This window comes from Chelonus insularis, unplaced genomic scaffold (assembly GCF_013357705.1).
Source record: "Chelonus insularis isolate UGA/USDA-ARS -01 unplaced genomic scaffold, ASM1335770v1 contig_146_pilon, whole genome shotgun sequence".
NCBI lineage: Eukaryota > Metazoa > Arthropoda > Insecta > Hymenoptera > Braconidae > Chelonus > Chelonus insularis.
Window position 1 is genome coordinate 990625 of NW_023276387.1, and position 24227 is coordinate 1014851.

The window sequence follows — 24227 nt, forward strand, 5'->3', positions numbered from 1 at the left end:
TTGTAGAACCGTCAAGTCACTGAGTATCAGTTCTGGATGATTGAACGCAACAACTAAATCAAAAATAGCGTCTACTAATATATCAAAATGCGGTTGAAAGATGCTGACCTGATCACGTCCTTTTAGTAGCTTGATACATTGGCCCTGTCTTCTACTGGTTATTGGTAGCTATGTTCTCTTAATTGAAGCTATTTTCTATTAAGAATAACTACTCAGTCGTTTTCTAATTAAAATTTTATTTTCATTACATTAAAAAAAAATTAAAAAACTTTTTTCAAATCTTCCTGCAACTTTAAAGCTCAATAACTCGACCGGAAATGCATGGATCCACAATATCCAGCACTCAAACGAATGATACAAATGTCCTCTTTCAGATCCATATGACAAAAAAATTAAATCAGCTTTATATATAATATTAATCATTGATATTATGGGTGAGCATGTGTCCCTGTAATTATTAGCCTTATCCCTATTTTTATTGCATTCAATGATATCATTAGGATGGGACAGTAAACTTCTATCTGTTGTGTTAAATAAACAAAACCAATTGAAAAGTAATAAGTCAATTGCATCTATCAACATAGTATCAAAGCGATTACTCGGAAATAATTTCGCGAGAGTCATCACTGTCTTAAGAGATGAAAAGAATGTCTTTGAAGTCCATTGGAGTTGGGAAACTGTCACCAGGGTCAAGACGTGGGTGTCAGCAACGAAGATAAATGTTCCAAGTTGATGTTCGGATTACGACTAGAGGCAATGTTCGATTGTGTGGGCATTGACTGTACAAAAAAGAAAGGGAATAAAAAAAAAGACAATTGGATGAGGCGAAATGTCGAATCTAAAGAAGGCTACTGTTGGTTGTGGAAGAGAATACAAACGTCGGCAAGCGGGTGAAAGAGGTGAAGATCGATTCTTCAGATCGATCGTATTGGCGATCTATTAGACATCTTAGGAATCACCGAGTTACGTTTGCAAGTGCAGAAGCGTTGACAGCCATCTACTGTAATAAATTCTACAGCACGAAACAAATCACTGAACTGAGTATGTGCACTTTACGATACGATACCATCTACGTTTCATGTTGTGCCAACATTTACCTATACGTTAAGTACATATAGCTTACAATGGCTTAAGCATAACTGCAATTACGTAGTTTTACATAATCCGTTAAGCTCGATTAATCACTCAGTGATTTACGACAATAATCATTAACGTTAATTCATGTTCACATCTTGTCTTGACAACCTCTATATTAGCTATTAAACTATCGCTAATAAATATCATAACATCACATTTAAATTACTGACATTTTCTCTCTAAGGAAACTTGTGCCATTTTTTTGCCCATTCTTAGAGATAGAAAGTCTATTGATGCCTTGATAGAAATACTTTTCATGTCAACCTTTTTCCTTCATTTTAAATTTTCAGTATCTCATTATTCCAAAAATTTCTGAACTTGTATTACTTTTCAATTTATATTTTTTACTCCTTAATTAAAATTTTTCTAGAAATCCACATTGCTATTCAAAAATATTCTTGCCCATCAATGGTCTGAATGTTAGGTAAATTAAGCATGCTTACTATTAATGTTTTATTACTTCCTAATTATTTGATAATAATTTAAAGTAATACATGATAGATGATAGAATATATACAGCATGCAATTTTGAAATAAAAAAAATATTTAACTTACGTCGATGTTGCTGAAGACTCCAAAATATTTGTGATTATTAAATCTGATGAGTTGGAAATATAAAATAACTGGCAATGCATGAAATTTTTTTCAAGTGTTAAATGTAACGAGAATGGTGAGAATAAATGTTGCAGAACGTGAAAACGAGATTCTTGGAATGAGAAAATACTCCCTGCATGAGAACGAGGGTATAAAAGACGGGGTAGAGAAACAAGAAAAGATGCAGAAGGCAGAATTCGAAGAGGAGACAGACGCATCGAATAAATCTCGACGAATACTCGTAAATAACGCGAAGAATATTCAATGAGAGGGAGGTAGAAAGAAAGATAAGTTTCCAATAAATACTTATCCAAGACGCTTGAATGCTCGACAAAAATTGTTGTATGTCCAATTACGGGAATTTGCCTTTTCGCGCCTCCATTGGTCAGTTGTCAACAACAGCTCAAGTATTTATTCTTTTTTTTCTTCATCTCTACTCATTTGATAAGAGATCCTTTCTTATCTTCTTTCATTTCATTTAATGCCTTTTATTTTATCAAATGTATTCCAAGGATTATTGCGTTGTCAAAAAAGTCAGCAAGAATTGACAACAGCTAACAATTTAGTGTCTCTTATGTTGCATTGTATCAGCAGCAGCAGACTACTACCGAATACTCTTCCAGTAACTTCTCTGCATACAACGTTGGCCAGATTTGTTAGAATTTTCTTGATTCCAATTGACGTTTGAATACTCTTACATGGTATGTCGACAGGTTGGCCAGAGAGAGAGTAATAAAGCTAAAAGAAGAAGTCGGACAACAATGAAGATTTCGAGAAAAAATACAACTAAAATATCAACACATATTTTTTACTTCTTTTATGTTTTATGTATTAAAGCAGTAAAATGTTCCAGCTTTATAGAATATTTTGATGATTTTAAGGGTGAAATAAATTTTTTTCAACAAATCCATGGATATCGGCTGATAGCTGAGATTTTGAGGTTTCTAAAACGTCCCTAAAAATATTATTTGGATTGTTTGTTTAAGAGTTATAACGGTCTAAAGTCAGGGGGATGATTCTTTTCAGTTTTTATCTAGTTTTACCCGTTTTTAAGGGTGTTTAAGTGAATTTTCTCAAGCTGTGTCCCCATTCCGTATTTTCACTCCTCAAAACGAATAAAACGAACCCTTGATCATCAAAATCGAAGCACTTTTATTTTCGGCAAAAAAGTATACAAAGGGGTTGAAAAATAAAAGTCGTCCGATGTTCGAGTTCGACCACTCATTACCTTCCTCTCGACACCTAGAAATGTGGAATTTAGGGTCAAACATTCAAGAAATTAATTGTTTTACTCCTAAACTGGAGTAAAATTGGAACATGCCCTTATTTCAGCATAAATTATGCTCCAATTATGATTTTGACTAGTGCAATGAAAAGCTCTCGTTCTCACGAATCCATTGATATGCTCATGGTTTATGTAGGCCTCATAGATCTCGAGTTATAAGCAGAAATTAAAGTTATGCTACAGCGAAACATAGAAAAACCTTTAAACGCTCATAACTCGAAAACTATGAGAGATACGGCATTTTTGACGGGGATATCCTATAGGGGGGATCAAATTTTTTACTCAGGTCCAGATCTTTCATATGAGCCCTCGATCAACCCCCTAGCATCATTAGCATAGAAGTTATGCATATTTTTATGTATTACAGTTTTTCGTAAATATCTCGAGATTTCTCCAACCAACCTAAGTCAATAGCTACTGTTTTGGAATCGTCTCATCGAGATCTTCCCAACGACATCCATCATTTTATGATTCAAACATAAATTATGATTTCAACATTTTTCGCAGTCAAACTGAACTCCAAACAAAAATGCCTGAATTATAACCACAGAGAGTAAAATAAATTTTTTTTTATATAATATATAAACATCGATATATACTTCTGATTCTGAATCTATTAATTTCAAATTTTCAACAATTTATTCTTATAATCATTGAACGGGTATTTTTATTTGATTTAATTTCTTTTTTTTACTCGGGACATTTTTTGCATTGTAAAGGCTAAAAAATGGTACAGAATGAGATAAAGAAAAATAATAAAGTAAAGCGAAAAACGCGTAAGTTAACTTGAACAGATAATGCCACGGAATGTTGATAATTGGCCAGGCACATGAGGCAAGGTCTTTTTCGTCCTCATACAATCATAGCAAGCTGAGCTTGCACATCTGGAAATGCCGGACTTCGTAAGTACCGCGAGATCATCGGCTTGCAATCCTTCGTGTCTAATTGATCCAAAGTGATTTATATCTTCTGGCATGCTCAGCTCTCTCGGGCCTCGTCCCTATAGCTAAAGACCTCGCGCCGTCACATTCTTTCGCCTCAAATGTACTTTAGAAGAATAGCAGACAAATACAAAAAGACGTAAAAAAATGTAATTGTAAAAAAAAATCACGATAGTGAGATGTGAAATTTATCCGATCAAGAGCTCTTGATTGAAGTGATTTAACTGCAATATAAAGGATAAATAAATTTTTTAGTCCTCCAAAAGTCCTATTGGATTATTTAGAAGACTCAATCGTTGATAACTCTAGTCCTTGATAATGTTGCTGATGATTACCAGATTTTATCCAGATTCATCAACCCATTTTTATTCATTTATTCAGTTTAATTAGATTTGGAGCCATCTAGTCACTTGGAAGATCATCTGGACTAAGTCTAGGTCAGACCTGCAGCATATCTCCAACAAAAAGATCAAGATCCTGCTGGATATGTATGTCATCGTGCATGCATCTGAACAAGTTTGCACTGAATATATTCTACGGCACGGCAAAATTGCAAAAGAGCTATCACACGGTATGATCGAATACACATGAGCAGTCCCACATATTAAAAACATTTGTATTCTTTCCAAGTTTATACCAATTTAACAGTGAGATCATTAAATCCTCAGTATTGGTCAAAAATAACTTGGCTAATTTTTTCCTCAACTTGAATGATCATTGCCCAAGTGTAGAACATGTTGGTGAGCACAAAAGATTCATCAGAGTATTCCAAGCAATGTTGGATACCCTAGATGATGATTGGATGCGTGATAGCACTGATAAAACGTAGAAATGGGTACACAGGTTTGATGGAAGAAAAAGTAAAGAGGAATAAGAGGTGAAAGGAAGATAAAAATATGTAGCGTGTGTTGAGAAGAAGGGGGTTGGTGCGTTAAGTCTGGTTTTCCATGGTTCCCATGGATTCCAAGACCGGGTATCTTTGGTGCAGATCGACGAGCGGACGAACCGACGGACCGTGGCTGCCACCGCCCGCGTATCTCCTGATGCATCGCCTCACCTTTCAGTGCGTATTTAAACGATACGATAGTTTTATACGAGCGATCTGATATCGAGTTCGAGAGAACCCATCGAGTCTCTCCAGTACCGCCGCTTCTATATCTTTCTGCTTGCCCGTGGGTCCCCTTTAACATGACGGAAGCATCGAGGGCCCCCTTGAGCACACGGTCTCTGAATCATTTACGTGACTTCTCGTCTTCTTTTTCCTTCGTTTCTTTTTTTTTCTTCTCTTTACATTTTATCTTCTTTTCTTTCTTTCTTTTTTTTACTTATCATTCTTTTACTTGCACTGCGCGCACTTGCTTGCCATGTTGCTGATAAGCTTCGATAAACTTGATCAACTAAATTTCCGACATTAGCGTCAGATTTTTGATTGATATGTTCACCTGTTGAGTTGACACGCACTCGATAGTCAAGCAAACAAAAAAAAACCACCTATTAAGTTATCAAGTGATTTTATTAATGGTAATTAATTTCATCGGTAGATGATTTCTTCTTTTTTTCTTCCATCTGTTTCAAGTGAAAGAGAGAAAAGCAAGTTTATATGATGCGTGCGGCATGTTTTAACTTTTTAAATCGAAAACGATTATGTGAAATAGATTTATTCCCAAAATTCCTTGATGATGATATCAAGTGTATAATGCGTCATAAGAATACGGAATATCAGAGTCGTTCAGAGTCTTGGGAGTAGTCTGGGTCCCACAATAATACGGTCACACAGGCCACTGGATGCCGCCTGGTGAGTCTTCGCGTGGTATGTATTGGGTTTCACCTGTCACGTTTCCACTCCATCATTAGCCGAACAATGCCAGAAGAGTTTTAACCCTTGAAAATGCCAGATTACTCCTCCTTTTAACCCATTACCATTTTAACCACCACCTTCAGTTGCTTCCTCAATATTATAACCCATCCGGTTTTTGCAAATTCATAAATCTTTTTTTTAATTATTTTTTTCTATCACATTCTTCTCTTAAAAATAATTCTAAATTAATAACTAATAAAAAAAAAGCTTCATCCAATTCTTTTCAATAAAACAAAAGGAAAGATAGAGCTAATAATTACGTTATCTATGTATCATCCAATTGTTGCTCGGAATTATCATGAATAAATAATAAAATAGTCTCCAACTAAAGTGGAAGAAGCTTTATTTAATTAATTATTAACATAACTTATTAATCTTGAGCTAAATTAAAAATATTTTTAACCTTAATTTTTATTATAAACATATTCTTTTAGACAATATCCAACTTTCTGTACCGCACGCGCGTATTTATGATGGCCACGCGAAATTCCTCGCTCATCGTAAAACAATTTTATGGAAGATGTAGACAAGAATTTTTTATAACCCCCTATTCTCACAGAGAAAACGAAAGAAAGAGAGAGAGAGAGAGATAGACCAAGATAAAAAAAAAATACAAAGTTAAAAACTCGAAGGTAATGTTGTGTTTTATAACGTGAAATAAAGATTTTATTTCCTTTATCATTCTTTTTTTTTCCCTCCCAACCGTAAAGTAATTAACTTACTTAGATCTTAATGAATGTACCCAGCGATAGGAATGTCGTATTTAAACATATAAAAATATTTTTTGAAAATGTGTTAATTTATTACTTCCTTTTACAGTTATTTATTTAGATTAAAAATTATTTTTACAACATTTCTCCACTCCAAAGATTGATCATTCCAATCTCCTAGAGTCGTCAACTGATTTTTTTTAATAAACACCACCTTTCTCTCTTCACCTCCACCACCACCACCACCAATCATCACACTGCCACAGTAATTTTTATTAACACAATTATTTCCATGTCTTCTAGGCACACACAGCAATATGGCTTTTATTATGGCCAAGGGAGAGATGGGAGCTTGGGAGAGTTGAAAAAAATAGAGGAACGATGAGAATGAAAAATAAAAAGAAAAGATTCAAGGATGTAGCCGGGCTAATAGAGCGGTCTTCTTCGATTCTCACTCAAAGGCGATGAACGCACACGAAAGATTCAGAAGCATAGATGTGACAAGAGAAAGGAAAGCAGCATATTAGGCTAGTGAAGAGTGAGAAAGAGGGAGGGAGAGAGTGATGTGGGTAAAGAATGGACTGAGGTGCAATTAACCCCACCGACACGAGCCAGGGGGCACGATTAGTTCGTAAGTAAGAGATTGGTCTGCACTAACGTCTGTTGGGTGGTCCCGTCTTAGGTAATTTGGGGCTGTTGATGCTTGTTCGTGGCCGGAAGAAAATGGCCCCTGAAATTTAACCATTACACATCATGTGTTGTTTCATTATGACATGGATTTGTGGAATACGTGGAACATTTGTTACAACATCACTGATAGTTGTGTTGGATGTGATAAAAGATTTTAATCAATCTAAAGATTATTGATATGATGACGGTTATTTAACCGTCATTTTTGAATTTTTTTTGTTGGAACCTGTTCTTTGGAGTAAGATAAAAAAAATAATTGAATAAAACAGTTGGAAGTAATCTGATAAGGAAATTTACTTGATTTTGCTTTTAAAAGAAAGGATTTGGAGCAATTCTAGGAGATGAGAAGTCTGTAAATGACTCAATTAGAAGATCTTATCGTTATGACTGTGTTAAGAAATTTTGTTATGTGGAGCAGTGTTTTATTTAATCAATTAAATATTTGATTTGATTGAATGATATTTTGGTTGGAAAAGGTATCTTGTCACTTGGTTCAATACTATGATAAGTCTAAATACAAATGATGTTTGATTATTTGAGATAATTCTCTTTCTTCCAGACACCATGGGTCTTAATAAATAATTATTCATTCAATTAATTGTTCCACTCAATCCATCTAATTCTCTTTGATGTTAGAAGAGACTTTGCTTCAAAGTAATAAACACATTGGATCCAATCAAAAAATGATAACAAACCAACACTCTAGACAATTCTATCTAAAATCATTCAGGTTGTTGGACGATCAAATATTCTATCACGACTATTCTAAATTTCCATTTTAATTATTGGAAATCAATCATTCTTCTTTACAGTCAATTTTTATCTCAGTGTACCTATTCTCTTAAACGAATCAGTGAATATTCACTGATTATCAGTGCTAATTTAATCACTAATTAAATCAATGATTGGATTGGCACTAAAGAATAATTAATAATCACTTATTCGCACTGATTTTTATTGCTAAATCAATCATTGAATCAATTAATGATTAGATTAGCACTGAATGCTAATGAATATCAAATAAAAAAATTATAAGAATTCATAAATAATTTTTGAATTAACCTGATTCTTATTTTTCATTAAATTTAATTTATTACTCCACTTAAAATGTCAAGTAACAATGACACATATTTTTAAAAAATTTTTCAAAATAAATAAATCAAATATTTTTATAGCTACATTTTCTCAAGTTCAGACTTCTCATTGTTCTGCATTACAGCACACGGTTCAGCAATACAATTAATCACGGTTATATTTGTAGTCTCGTTGTCGTGGCACGCCTCGCCAAAGTATTGAGGTTTCCTCAAGTATTATTTTGCGTTAAATTGTTCTCCGAAAGAAAACAACTCTAATTGTTTACCATGAGAAAGTTTCAGGGTGGTCAAAAAGACTTTAACTGTCTTATTATTTTCTTATCTAATGCTGCACTCTAATGAATTTTATTTAACTAATTTAACTGTGTGATATACAAACTCATTTATTTTACATTTAAATTCCTCCAAATCCCACCTAATTATTAGGATAAGAAATTCCTTTCATTTCCAACCAAATTATCAGGCAAGAAAAAAATCTCAGAATTATTATTGAAGTATTTGGTGTTCAATAAATCTTGATGGTTTTGAAATTTAAATAAGACAGATTTGTTGGAGACAATTAAATTGTCAAAAAGAAAAGAAAGGTTATCAGTAGAATGACGATAATGAAAATTAAATAAGGCTTTATACATGCTAAATAATGTGATGAAAGGTGGGTTCTTAAAAAGATTACATACGGAAGCGTCTTATGTATAAAACGATATGCATAAAATACATGAAATGAAGACATCCAAGAGGGTCATTGTAGCTTCCTTACCACCAAAAGATAGCTTCAGGATGTCTCTCATTATCATCGGTATTAAATAAATGATCTCATAAAATCCCACAAACTACCAATATGTTGAAGATTTTATTAGGGTCTCCATGAGAGATCTTGGAAATGTGGTCGTGTCTTAATTAAATAAATATCCATCTAAAGATTATACTGATTACTGTCAGTACGTATGAGTAGATCACTTTCTCATTCTTTTTAATTTATTTTTTATAGGAATAATAGACGTTGTTGGATCCACCAAGACTAGGAGTCAATGAGTTGATGGCAATTGATGTCAATCAGACAAAGGAATAAAAGAAATCTGCATTCTTGGATTAAAATATGCTAATTTTAAGATTGTAAAAGTGAATCAGTGAATATTTACTGATTTTCAGTGCTAATTTAATTATTAAAACAATCAACAATTGGATTAGCACTGAATAATTATTGATTCAAAGTGATTTTCACTTATTATCAGTACTAATCTAATCAGTAAATGAATCAATGATTGGATTGGCACTGATTCGCAATGATTTTTTACTGATTTCATTTAAAAGAGTATAATCGTGGTACACTGCACAAAAATGGTAAAATTTATCTTGACTTACCTTACAGTGACAGTCAATGATACTAAAAATTGATTTCCAACCACAGTCATATTTTTCAAGACTTCAAATGACAGTCAGATTTATTGGCAACATCACTAATTACATGTTGAAAGGGAAATGTGGTGGTTAAAATAAAAATGAGTATTGATGATTGGATCCAACTGAAGCTAAAAGTCAATGAGTCCATTTACAACATTTCAAAAGTAAATTTTTATTAATAAAAATACTAAAGTCTCTGTTAACATGCTGCTTGTTTGTGCACGCGGACGTACATAAATACGCATGTGTAGTTTAAAGTATTGCCTACATTTTGGAGCAAGACGTCACACGAGTCGTGAGGTTGAAACATGCTAAGGTTGGCCACCAACGACCACACACTGACAACGATAGCGGCGCGGCGGTCATCACAGCGGGAAGTCCCATTTTCAGAGACCCCAGAATATCAGGCATTATTAAAACTACATATATACCGGCGAAAACAAAACAGCGAGTTATGACCCGTTGTGGCTGTGAATTAAAAAAGAGCGACGACAGAAATAAAGAGCACTGGGGATTATCAAAAGAGAGAAAGAGAAAATTTTTGCAGTCATTACATGTTGGATGCGCGAGCAAGGCAATATTCCGTGGCTTGAATTCAAAAGTAAAATAGGTGAAGAGAACCGATTCAAAGCTTATGTCTTGTTCATGGTATGCACGATGGATTTATAAGGTAGTTTAAGACTTTTGCGAGTGGGTAATTAAATTGTCTCTCTTGCAGAAACTGATACAAACTTTGCACAAGTCGTGTGCTAGGACTTTGCCATTTTTTTTACATCACAAGACAGAAATATTAATAAACGTGCACTCAAGTAAGTCGCTAATGAAATACTTGCATTTATATTATACCATTTTTAATCGTTCATTATCATTAACATTTAAGACACTTGTCATTAAAATTATTACGTTAGTCATTCATTAAAATTTAATTTAACTTTTTTTCTAATTTAACTTTTATTGGATTATTCAATCGGCTAATCGTTGATTTATTTATTGCGAAATAATATTTAATTAGCACAATTATTGATAATTTGTTTTTTAATGTTAATTTTTATTGATCAATTTTATCATCATTATCAATCACTGGTTAGATATCACTGATTAATTGAAGTTTATTATGGAAACATTAATCAATTGATGAAATAAGTACAAGATTAATTACACTAGTGTGGTAATCGATATAAAAAAAAATTCAAATCAATCAAATTAAAGAAAAAATTTATTTTTAATAAAATTAATTTTTTTTCAATTATTAAAATTAAAATGTAGAATTGTAATAGAACATTTCATTATTTAACAACGTTTTCAGTGACAATTCACTGATTTTCAGTGATAATCCAATCATTGATTTATAATATGATTAAATTAATATTGATAATCAGTAGAAATAATTATAAATCAATGAATATTCATTTACTTTCAGTGCTAGTCCGATCATTGATTCATTCAGTGGTAAAATTACCACTGAAAATCAGTGAATATTCTGTTGATCTTGATTGAGTGTAATATATCGATAGAAGTCACTGAAGATCTATGAAGATCGAAGCAAATGTCCGCAGTAGTTAAAATTATTTAAGAGTCAGTGTAAATTAATTATTGATATTAGAAATGAAATTATTATTATTTTCCTATTAAATAATTATTTACAAAACATTTCGGAGCATGCAATCATTTATATGAGCATCACTTAAACCTTCGAGTTTTAATTATTATAATAAAATTTGTTAACAATTTTTAGAGCAGAAATTTTATAAATATAAATATTTTCCTGATGTATAGCTGCTAGGAATTTTATGAATTTGTTGATGGTTAAAAAAATGTTAGGTCTGCTAAAATAAATAATAAATAAATAAAATACTGCATTGATATTAACAATTTCTTTTACTCAGTATACTACACTTTATTTTTTTCTTCAATTAATTCTTTCTTTTTTTGACTCTCATAACTTGCAATTCTGCAACATACATTATGATGACTCTTCACCATTGAGCTAAGTGCTAATTCATGCAGCTAAATAACGGCTTACTTAGCATCCAACGGTGATCAGGAAGATCAGCTAACTCTTGTTTGATGTTAAGTGCAATTTTTTTCTAATTTATTATTGATGTAATGTTAAATTAATAAATTTATTAACATCTCGAATTCTTGGTTGCAAATGGATTCTTCAATATTTTTTCGACTTCCAGTGATCCTTTTTCTGAAAGAGTCCAATGTCCTCGTGGGAGGTACCACGATACGCAATATGCCGTGAGTAAATTCTATGTTTCGTGACTTGGTATATCTGCTCTATGTCTCATCGTGAACTAAATGCAGGTATCCATATTCCAGGCTACGTGGGTGGACGTGGGTGGACAGCTAACATAAACAAAGACAACAGGACAAGTGCAGGGTATAAAAAATTTAACTATTTTGCAAACGTGTTAATTTTCATCACAACTATATATTTTTATTATCATCATGATTTTATGGCTCTTAATAAATAATTATCAGTGAATATTCACTGATTATCACTGCTAATTCAATCACTTAATGGATCAATGATTGAGTTGACACTGATTCGCACTCCTTTTTGCTGCTTATCAGTGCTAATTTAATCACTTAATAAATTAATAATTGGATTAACACTAAAAATCAGTGAATAGTCACTGAAAAAATTGTTAGACGATAAAATATTCCACGACGACCATTAAAAATCTCGATTCAATGTCAATCAATCATCGAATAGTCACTGATTAGCAGTAATGTTCACTGATTCATCATAAGAGAGCAAAAACCAATGAAGTTTAAATAATTATCCGTTGTTCTCTGTTCATTTGAGAGTAATTAAAAATTTTTAAACAAAGAAATATGAGTTTTAATGAAATAACGCCTGGTCTGCTGTAGTCTCAATCACAAACCACCATAATATTCAAGTGATAAACAAAAACCATCACAAAAATGAATATAAGAGAGAGAGGGAGTTGATGGGAGAGGTTGAGTAGAATATGCCGAAGCTTGAGGGTCTCATGTAGACCCACCGCCGTGTTCCGCGAGATACGTAATTACCAAGCAAGGCCGCACTGAGAGAGGCGTCAAAATCACTCCCATCTTCCTTTAACGTCGACCATTATCAAAATTGATATTTTATTGTGGCTCGACGCCGTGCACCATAATCTTAGGGTTATTGAGTTATTTTCTGATAATTACGAATCAATAACGATAATTCAACGCTCACATTACGAGTCAACTACGAGCTTGCCTCCTCCCTCTCACTCCTCTACACCTTTCTCTATCTACCAACCGGTGCATCGTGTGCTTCGCTGCTTGTTCAAGACCCCGGAACAGCGGGTGGCCTCATGTACCCTCGCGTACTATCTTCTCTTTTTGCTTCTTTACGTTTGCCCTTTAACACGATTTCGCTTTATCGTACGTCCACTGTTGATCGTGACGAGAATTTTCATTTAAAGCTATAAAATGATGAAATTAACATTTCTGAATTGAGCTGAATGGTCAATTCTCAACATCAAACACAATGAATTTATATTTAATTATTATGTTAAAGTTTTTTTTTTAAATACACACTGCCATATTGTACATTCAATTGAATCATTATCCCGTGTCACAATTAAACGTCAGTGAAATGAATAAGAATCGGAGGCGTGAATAAAGCTTTTGAAATTGTCGAACCGTAAAACAGTCTCAGCTCGTAAACTATCGTCCTTTACGATGTAACGCACAAGAAAAGGCTGCCTCGTCATCATCGATGTGTGTAAACACAAATCGTATATCACCTGTTCATGCAGAAGATTCTAGCACATAAAATCTATTTTTGCATTCTCTCATTTAGCACGAAAATACCTCATTAGTTTCACCATCATATGACTACATACATCCACTATCAAATATTACTTTGATTAATGAAATGTTTTTGGTTAAATAGTTGCAATATTTCTTTATTCTATAGATACTTGAAGAGCAACTTGTGGAATTTAATTATTTACATATTGATCCCAATATTATTAGCTACATAATTTTGGTGTATTAAATAAACAATAGACAGCCAAGAAGGCTGATTGAGCTTCCACTCAATGGTGGTAGGTGCGTGAAGTAAAGAAGCCATTTCTATGGCCTGTCTTCAAGACCTCTAGTTTAATAATTAATATCATTTTTTAGATCTACTTTGATTCACTTAAATCTAAAAGAACCGAAGAAAATTCACTTAAATCACATATTTTATTACCAACATTGAACATTTTTTTTAACCGCTGATATAAATTTTTTTCATGTAATTTATTGCCATTTTAATACGAAGTTAATTATTAATAAATTAATTAATGAAATAGTTAAAACACTGGGTGTTGAATGATTTATGACAAAATTTTACCAGTCATATTTTATTCAACGGCAACATTCCTTAAGGTGGATCTCCGTGACATCTTAGGTTATAATTATGTTGTCATATAGTGGTAATTAAGGTTATACCTGAGGTAAATGCACCTGTCGTGTATTAGAGTGATAAGTACAAGAATAATGCATTGGCATTTGTTTAGTGATGAATAAGCTTATTTTAGAAAAAAAGTGTGATATAGTTACAGATTACTAGATAAAAATCAAACACCTGTGGCATTATTTCAAAGGAAGACATCAAAAGCTTCCTTAATTTTGTGTACACTCATAGATAATAACATATAATTATCATCTTAAAGGGTGGAAAATATTGTTTTTCTTTCCCACGTACATTTCTGTTTATTAAAACTTTCAACTTCTTTATTCTTATCTTTCTTTTCTAAGAATGCAAAATGGTTTTCAAAAATTTTATTTACTTTTTCACATCCTTCTAATGTTTGTCAACATAACCTTAAATATTATGATGCTTCTGCGCATGCGTTGTCCAAATTCTTTATTCCTTATTCCATTCAAGACCACAAAATAATTGTGAGGTTAGTCCTCCATGTTGATATATAAAAGGTCAGAAAATTGGAATGAACCAATAGAAATGTGTATTTTATTTTGATAATTTTGTATCAAGGAGGCCTTACGGAGGTTTGTATTAAAGATGACGACAGTGCTCTTAATTACCCTGGAGATCATCCAGAATGCAATCAGAGTTAGACATAAAAAGCGAGAGATAGATTAAAAAGCTCTTATGTTACGGTTATCTGGAATTTTTTGTTCAAAAAGTTGAACAAGACAAAACGAAAAAGTTGAGGGGGAAAAAAGTATTAAGTGGCTCGCATGCAATTAGGTTAATGGCATTCCGATTGGTCACATTTTCAACATAGATTAGTGAACGAGAATGAGAAAGGAATTTAAACCAGGCCGCGACAAGAAGAGCAGAGTGAAAAAAAATAAACAGATGAGTACAGTAAAATGGCGTCGGAACACAGTAGAACAAGGCTCCAGGGCAAGTCCTTTGCGTTCCCACAGTTTCTGAGTGTGGATTCCGTGGAGTTCTGGGACGACTGACGACCTTACAGAGAAGATGAGAGACGAAGAGGACGGAAGCAAGGCGGAATCTTATAACACGCCAAAACACCGATAATTCGACAGTGTGGTCCCGCCCGTCTGCCGATATTCGTTCCCACGAAGTTCTTGGTTTGTGACCAAGTAGAAGGTTCTCTTGTTAAAGATTCCTACCATTCCAGTGTGGGCTTTTCGAAAGACTCAGTACTCACTCTCTCTTCGGGATGGAAAGGCGGTCTTTCTACCTTCAATCGCAAAAAACAATAAATTACTTGATTTACACCTTAAAACTTTTTACAGCGAATTATTTTCACGTTAGTCTCGAGCTTGACAGCATCACTGCACCAAGCTTTTGCTCTTGTTCCACCTCAACCTCACTTCAGAATGGATTATTTCATCATTTATCCAAAACTATGCTGTTTGTTGGATCAAAAACCTAACCTCACTTTTCTTCTTCTTCGTCTTCTGCTGGGGTAAATATTTATTTAATTTTTTTCAACACATCCAGAGAGTTTCAACGTTCAGCAAGACCAAGAATCTTGGCCAGCCTTCGACTTCTCACGGCGGCCACTTTGATCTCCATTCAATGATGCTGCCGACCCTTTTGCAAACTTATATCCTAAACAGTTTTTCACCCTTTGTGAGATCATTCCATTATCTTTAAGAAAACTGTTATTATGTCTTACTCTCAAACATTTTTTTCTCCATCAACATTACATCTTTTTTACCAACCTCCTGATGCTGGCTTGGATCAATAAAGACCTCTATAAAAATCAGTTATGTTGGTTAACATGCTCTTGGATATTAATTCTAAAGTATTTGTTCTTCAAATAAGACCAAAAAAATGTCCATTAATGGGCATGAGTTACTTAGAAGGTGGAATGTTTGTTGGTATTGGTCTCCAAACTCCTTATCATAGGAATGATCATCAGTACACTAGGGTATTGAAGATGGTTGAAGTATAAATGTATATTGGTATAAGATAACTGCAACAAAGGAAACCTAAACTACATTTCCCATCCTCGTTTTTATCCTCGACAGACATTCCATTGGAATTCTTCAACCTTATCATCAAGTATACCACTTCAGTGCCATTACCATCATTAAGCAAGTAGAAGAAAATTATTCGAGATATTATTAAAATAATTAGAAGATAAGACATTTATTTGAAAGCTTTTTTAGTCGAAAATACATGAATATTTCGAGAATGTTCTTTTTTGAATTAAAAAAATTAAATAAATGTAATGATTATAATTGTTGATGATGAGTGGAATGAAATAATTATTTTAACAACATGTTCAATTAAACTAAAATATGTTCTTTATTACAGTTTTTTTTTCGAGTTTACACTCTTTTGTATAATTATATTTATACATAAAAATATTGAGGAATGTATTTTTAAGCAAAAGCTTCAATTTACATACAATGATTATTTAATTATTTTAAAAATAATTAAATCTCTGTGTTAATTTATTTGAGACAATTCTTAAAATTTGGCATCGAAAAATATAATTTTTTTTTAAAAAAGTGTCTTCTTATTTTATTTATTAATCGTATAACATTGTTGATTCTCTGAAAGTGGAATATATCCACATGTCAGGATTAAAAAAAAATAATTATTATTATTTTATAATAAATATTTACAGGTCGGAGTGTTTGATTATTTTACATTATTTATGATAATTATTTAGAATTGGGGCTTCAGAGTTTAAAAAATAAATAAATGACTCGACGACTTGTGCAGGACGATTTAAAAAAAAAAAATTTATTGCAAGGACCGGGAATCGAACCCGAGACCTTCCAGTTATTATTTGCTAATCGGCTAGATATTTCGCCGATTGAATTATCTCAAACTTGTGTGAATACTTAAATTATTAATCGTTCCTGTACTCGTCTTTTCGTAGTTCTTCTTACTCTACTTTTTCTTTTAGGGCCCATAGTAAAGTATAGAATACTCAAACAAATTATCTGAAGCCCCAAATCTGCGCTTTTACCTCACTTATAACTAAACATACAATACGATAAGCTCAAGACAAAATTTATTATACCTATTTATTATTTACAAAGTTAATTTATTCATGTAAATAAACAATAAAATCATAATCACATTATGTTGATGTTTTTTTTCCCTAACTAAAAAGTATAATAATAAAAAAAAAATTAATAAATAAGTTTATAAAAAAAAAAAAGAAAAAAAAATTACAAGTGTGTACAAGTATTATTAGATGTAATTATTTGATAATCGTGTCTTTGAGTTAGTTATTTACAAGTAATATCATATTTATTACATAAAATAGTATGAATTAAAATAATTTACAGTGTTGGTACAACAAAAAAGAAGTAACCAAACTGTTATTTTCTTTTTCTAAAGAGAAAAAAAAATTTTTTTTATAATTTAATTGATAATTAATTTGAGTTAATTGATTTTTTTTCTTTATAACGACTTATAATAAAACCATAACTGTACGTTAATACTTTCAGTCTTTAATATTACAGCCCATGAATCGGCCATCAATAAATAATAATAAAACCTTGAATTAATACTGGGAGTGCATGCGGGGAGATGATGAATTTCCCATGACATTTATCGGCATAATTTATACAATATCTCAATCAAATCTTTCACCAGGAAAGAAGATGGAGATAAAAATGATAAAAAAAAAAAAATGGCCACCACATTTCTATAAACAAGTGTGTATCGTTTTCTTTGTCCTACACAATTGACACTTGACTTCACAGCACCAATGGAATGTACAAGCACATCTCTCTACAACTATTACTTCCTGTGTTTTATATCCTCGACCACAGCACATTAAATCACACCCATCAACTCCAATGCTAGTATCATTGCATTGTCGACCATGAGTACCTAGGATACCTAATTTTGGATTTTTCTCACAGAAGGGTGGTGATGCTTCCAAGTAGACTAGGTCTTTGAGACCAGGTGGTTTGTGTTCAGGATTATAAGGTTTGAGTTGAAAGTTATAACGTTGTCGTCGACCAAGACCTTGACGTGGACCGTGTACTGAGTTGCTTGCAGAGTTGCTGATGATTGCATTTCCACCTCGAATACGATCGGAATTGCTTACCATAACTCTAGACGCACCATCGAACCGATCCTTCAGGTTATCTCCGACGATTCGGAAGTTTGGAAGACGCATCCAGCATGTTTTCACTGTGCATGATCCAGACATCCCGTGACATTTACATTCTTGACGCATTTCTGATGATACATGCTGTAACATAGCATTAAATAATAAATTTTAATTTAAATTGACTTTTGAATAGTCGTAATGGAATATTTTATCATTTTTTCAGTGATTATTCACTGATTTTTAATGTCAATCCAATTATTACTTCATTAAGTGATTAAATCAGCACTGTTAATCAGCAACATATCGTTCAATTAAATTTAATATTTTATTTGCCATTATTCAACATTGTTTTTGAATCATTTAAATGAATTTTCTCCATGTACCGAAATTTTCTTCTTAATGTAGTGAAATTTATTCAGTGTGCCAAAGTATATTCATAAACAATTCCTGTCAATAAATATAACCTCAAAAGTATAAGATAATCCCCTAATCAATCTTAATCATTTACCAAAAATATGTATCAATAACTTACCGCTCTACCAGCTTCATTATTGTGCAGATTCATCTTCTCCCTGAGGTTTCGTCCTCGTTCACCACTGTCAACAAATTCCCTTGAGAATTTAAATCCATATCCAATATTGTCCGAACATCCTCCCCACTCCCAGTCACGAATCACAGAAGGAGATCGAGATTGATGGGTATAATCACAGGAGCACGATTGTATGCTTCCTTCACTGCAAGCTCTAGCAATACTGTGGGTTACAGCGGCACTGGTAATGGCGTAAATGAATGCGGTCTCTCGGCAACCTGCGGTTAGAAAAATACAAATCCATAAAGAGATCAGTTGATCGGTGGCTTTATGATGACTGTGCATCTCTTATGGCGGAACAAACGATGTTAAATTAATCGAATTTTCAAGATCGAATGCTGTAAAAATAACCTAATCAAACCGATGTTTTTGCGACGCCATCAATTACAGTAGTGACAGTAGCGACGGCCAGCTGAACTAATTGCCAATAAATAGCTCAAGGTCACAAAGCGCCATTTAAATAGAAAGTAGTGACACCTAGACAATTATTGCGTCTTTCTTTTCATTCTGATGGTCCATTGGTAAGAATAAAACTCGAGAAAGTAAGTTGTAAATACAGAAAAAAAAAGTTTATTCCTTCAGCAACAGGTGTAAGTAAAGAATGATCTTAACCTCTATACCTTTTTGACCCAACCGACGGCATCCCGACCTTATCTGCATAAGGAGCAGGTGCTGACCGGCGTCTTTGCAACTCAGCGAGCGGTAAAGATATCACGAAAGAGTCCCTTGGCTTGCTACTCTCTTCGAGATCCTTAAAGACACGCCGCAAACAGGTTTCGTATACCGGCCAGCCCACCCAATCGTCCTTTTCGCGCGTTCCTCACACGAGCCCATTTTTTCCTTTCAATTATTTTATTATCCCACTAGTGTGCTATTCCTCTAAATGATCTATTTATTGACAATCATCCAATATCTTTTGTAAATACTTATCCTCTTTATCTATTTTCAGGTTAGGTAGAGGGATGAACAAATGGAGACAACATGGAACACACACACAGGTACCGTTTACGTAATTATCTAAAGCAAGATCTCCAAGGTGTAACATAATTGTTTCTATTGAGTGTTAATTTTAGGAATATAATAGACTTGAGGAGTTTGGGTAAGTTATTTCTCTTAACACCGTAATAATAAGCAGGTAGACAAGTTAATCTGAATAGATTTATTTAGTTTTAAAATATATTCATAATCGTGAAGCTTCTGATGTCGAAAATCTGTTCCACTCGTAAGATGGTGAATTGAATGCGACCTGGGAGTCCATAGTAATCATGCGTATCTAATATTCACAACAAAGGTTTTAATCCGTTACGAATTTTTTTTTTCTTCATAGGGACCATAACCTTGGAACATCCGTCCATGGAGACCATGCAGTAGTCACTCTAGTGGTCCATGGACTCTTATCGCTTTGGATTCTTGAGGAAAAGTCAAACTAACCTGTTGCTAATAGCTAGAGAAAGGTGGAATTGTTCAGAAAAATGTCAAAAGTCCTTTGGTATTTGATGATGAAAGAACAGGAACGAAGCAACATTTTTTTAGAATTGTCTGGCAAGCTTTGGGAACATTAGGAAATATTCCAGGTGGTAAATTAGTGTTTATTAGATATTAAAATGATGATATATATTGTGAGAAAGTAAAACATCATTTGATAATGAACTTTTATTAGATATGAATGATGAGAAAAAATGATTTGCTTGGAGATTGAATGAAATGATGACGGAACACAAACCAAACAAGATGTAAAAATCAGAGGAAAGGAGTATACACTTGAATCTCGGCTCACGTTTTCGCAAGAAACCGTGACGTGCCGTCGACACATGTAGCCCATCATAGGTAACGATTTACGGCGACATCACGCCAGTGCAAGAAGCTGTCTTGGACCATATAAGAAGCACTTGATACCCCGTACCATGGAGACAGGTATTGATTGAATTTATTCTATAAATGGCCGATTATATATTGAGTAGAAGTTGAACAAAATTATTCAGAGCACGCGAATAAAATGCATACACCATCCTTTCTCTTTAGGGTTCATCAACTTAATGAAGACGTGATTAGAAATATCAACATTCAGGAGATATAAATATACTTTCATCAGAGTTTATTTATAAAATTCCAACTGTTTATGCAAGAAGAATATGATCAATCATTTTTTGTTCATTTATTTTAATCAATTAATAATAATAAAATGATGGTGGCTGACATGGTGTTCAAGGTGTGGGAAGGATTTTAAAATGAAGAGGTCCAGGCTGAAAAGGTGAGTGGTTGTGGTAAACGTTGCGGTAGGTGGCTTGCGGCGGCAAAATGATTACAGATTGCGAAAGAACTCACTACCAAGCAATAATATCAAGTACAAACACCCCAAAAAAGACTTTAGATTATCATTTTTACTTTGAAAAAAATATATCTGAATAACTACAGATAGATATTAATATTTCATCATTTAATCCTAGAAAACAGGTTGATAACCGAAGCTAATAATTATTAATTGTTTCCTAAATTTAAATAATAAAGGTGAATGATCGTTTAGTGCATGTTTATTATGATACCCTATTCAATTTCAGCATGTTAAAATACATCAAATACCGGTAATATACTAGAGATATTCATCTCCAGTCGTTGTTCCAACCAAGTACACAAGAACTGCATCCTCAAAAAATCACTAAAATGAATAGAAAAAAAATCGTGATTAATGTCTGGAACATGTTTCAGTTTTAAAACCTGTTTTCTAGAATATTTTGCTCCAATATATATTTTATTTTCTAAATTTCATTATATTGCAGATATAATTTTTTCTACAACATCTGGTTGAGTAATTCATCATGAAGCAACTCCAGGGGAAACATGAGATACTGATCAGGCCAGTTAATAATTATCTACACTAGCAATGGATCCATTTTGATGACAAATTTATTTTAAAAAATATTATCAAACAATTGGATTAAAAGAAGAAGTGATATTTAAAGTGAACGTATGGATTTTTTTTCAGTGTACTGTTCACTGATTTTTAGAGTTAATTCAATCATTAATTCATTGTAAAAAGAAGCCTGAGAATAAGCTCAGGGTGATCTAATACGAACACGAGATGTAAATGAGCCATGTGATGAGAGTGAGTGTAGGGAGGAAAGGCAAAGAAGCCGATATACAAGAGTATAAAAGTGTGTATAGAGAAACGAGATCCATTATCAGGTTGCAAAACACACATCCGACGATGATGTACTCCCAGGCACGTGCCATGTGGCACCCATGAAAAACTACAGTTTCATTCTTTATAAAGTTTCTTTTATAATATCCTGTCCTTATCCATTATCTCTCACCAATTTATCTCTTTTTTATATATCCTATTTCATCTTCATAAATTTATTTATGTTTTTAGGCTGCTTTTTATCGTGAGTGACTTGATGAATTCCTAAATACACACTTGACAGATTTTTTAAACCTATTCACAACTTCTTTCTCTTTCTCTCTAACAGTTTGAAGTACTCTTTAACACCTTGGTGATGTTTTTTCTCCCTTCATCAAATTGAAAGTGATAAAGGCAAATGATGGTCTAATTTGGTGACCTGGCCTGTCAATTGATCACAAACAAAGCACCCAAATGTCTTTATTAGGAGACAAGTTGATGGATTTGTCATCACCCAAGCCACACTTTTGTCTAGAAGATGAATAAATCATACCACCAGGAAGGAAGGAGTATTTTTTATTCTCTTGCTTGACTTGGTGAGTGTATATAACTGTGTAAAATAAGAAGCAATGAAGAAGATTACACCCTACTGTGAGGGTTGTTCGTGCTACGGATGCTACAATGGATCATCGTAAAGTCGTTTATGGTTAAACTCGAAATAGAGTGGCGTGACTATGACGAAACAGGCAAAGCTGACAGGTAAGATCATCTCTATTCATATTGAAAATGAAGAAAAAAAAAAAATGAATGAACTAAATTATTAGACTTATTTTTCCACTCAAGTCTATTTCTATCTCTCTTCAGTATTTTCTACTCATAATGATGAGGTTCATTCAAAGACACCATAAAAATGCTAGAATTTTTTTCCGTCTATTGATCTAAAAAATTGTCTTATTCACAGGATGTGAATGAGTGAAGGAAAAAAAAAAGAAGAACTCAACTCTCTCTCTAGATGAAAATGAAAAAACAAATCTTACCTCGATCAACGATTTTTCCAAACAAATTTTTTCCTCGTAAGAAATTCTTTGTTGAACAATTCCACCGACGGTTTCTGAACTGATGTTGACACTCCATAATGGCTTGGTTAGCACCCCTGGCAACAGCCATCAGTACACCAGGATTTTCACGTGCCAGACGTCTTTGTTTTCGTCGTAGTGTTGCATAAACAGCTGGATCCATGTGTAATGATGCTGGTGACATTGGTAACAAATTGTTGGGCTCTCCAGCTTTGGCAATGCCCCTGTGATGATATAAATAAAATAAACCAAATGAATAATGAATTATTAAATAAAATAATCGTGGGAAAGAGTAAGTATACATATGTGGATGTTGGAGATCCAAACCTTTTAATTATTATTGATGTGGCTTCATAATGATTTGATTATTTATTCAAGCCTGTCCAAAAGCGGAGGCACACTTTGCCTTGGTATATATTGTATGAGACAGTTGATACGTGAGAAGATATTGTGAAGAATTTAATCATCGGTATAGAAGAAAAGAAGAAGGATCCAAAGTGGATTAATTCGAAAAGCGAAACTGGTTCAAGGAATGCCTTTTGGACAAGGCACACGACTTTAATGTTATACCGTGTATTTAAACTTCAAATGAAACAAAAAAGTAAGACATTGTGATTTATGTTAATCGTAGCTCGTAAACAATTTAGCCATAAAAGAGCTTCCTGCATTGTTATTTTTGGGAGCTCGTTTTTTTTTCTCTAGAAATTGTCTTTCACTTTCAGGAGAACATTCTTGAGAGATAAACAACTGAATTATTTAAATCAGATACCTAGCAATAAAGTCAACTACTGGGATTATGATAACATGTTGGAATTTTAAAGAAAGATTACTCACCACCACATGGATCCTCTTCCACGATTTTTATTTCTACTTATTTCTGCTAATGTTGGAGGTATTGCTATAGCAATAGCACCAAATATCAACCACAACTTCATGATTAGTTCTTTTATATTCAACCAATAACAGTTCAAGTTTGGATAGATAGACTTCTAGATGTTTCTTTGATGAAACTTTTTATTCACTGGTCACTAATATCACACCACTATCAACAATGTCATATCACCATTTCACGATTAAAATAAAGTCTAGATGGTTGGTAATAATGATTAAGAATAATTAGTCACTGAATTGCCAAGGAGAGTCTATCAAAAGTCCAGATTGATTCATATTTACACTTAGGTTCTGCTGCTGCACAGGATA

The 24227-nt window shown here is 33.2% G+C and overlaps 1 protein-coding gene across 2 annotated transcripts; it reads right to left on the minus strand.

The window, feature by feature from the left end:
- Positions 1–16905: 16905 nt before the first annotated feature.
- wg (wingless) lies at positions 16906–23991 on the minus strand. Of its 2 annotated transcripts, none has more exons than XM_035077929.1 (4): positions 23862–23991; positions 22989–23251; positions 18777–19051; positions 16906–18385 (listed from the first exon to the last, which is right to left on the minus strand). In XM_035077929.1, exons 1-4 carry the CDS (start codon positions 23960–23962, stop codon positions 17831–17833), a joined length of 1194 nt encoding a protein of 397 aa, XP_034933820.1. In that variant the 5' UTR covers positions 23963–23991; the 3' UTR covers positions 16906–17830. The 2 variants fall into 2 exon arrangements, with proteins under 2 accessions (XP_034933820.1, XP_034933821.1); XM_035077930.1 differs by lacking the exon at positions 23862–23991 and adding an exon at positions 23355–23444.
- Positions 23992–24227: the final 236 nt, after the last annotated feature.

Excerpts from the sequence above, each read along its gene's own strand:
- wg (XM_035077929.1), bottom strand. The coding sequence starts at position 23,962 with ATGAAGTTGTGGTTGATATTTGGTGCTATTGCTATAGCAATACCTCCA. Across the intron at positions 19,052-22,988 it reads TGGAAAAATCGTTGATCGAG|GTTGCCGAGAGACCGCATTC; the intron begins GTAAGATTTGTT and ends TTCTAACCGCAG. Across the intron at positions 18,386-18,776 it reads ATAATGAAGCTGGTAGAGCG|CATGTATCATCAGAAATGCG; the intron begins GTAAGTTATTGA and ends GCTATGTTACAG.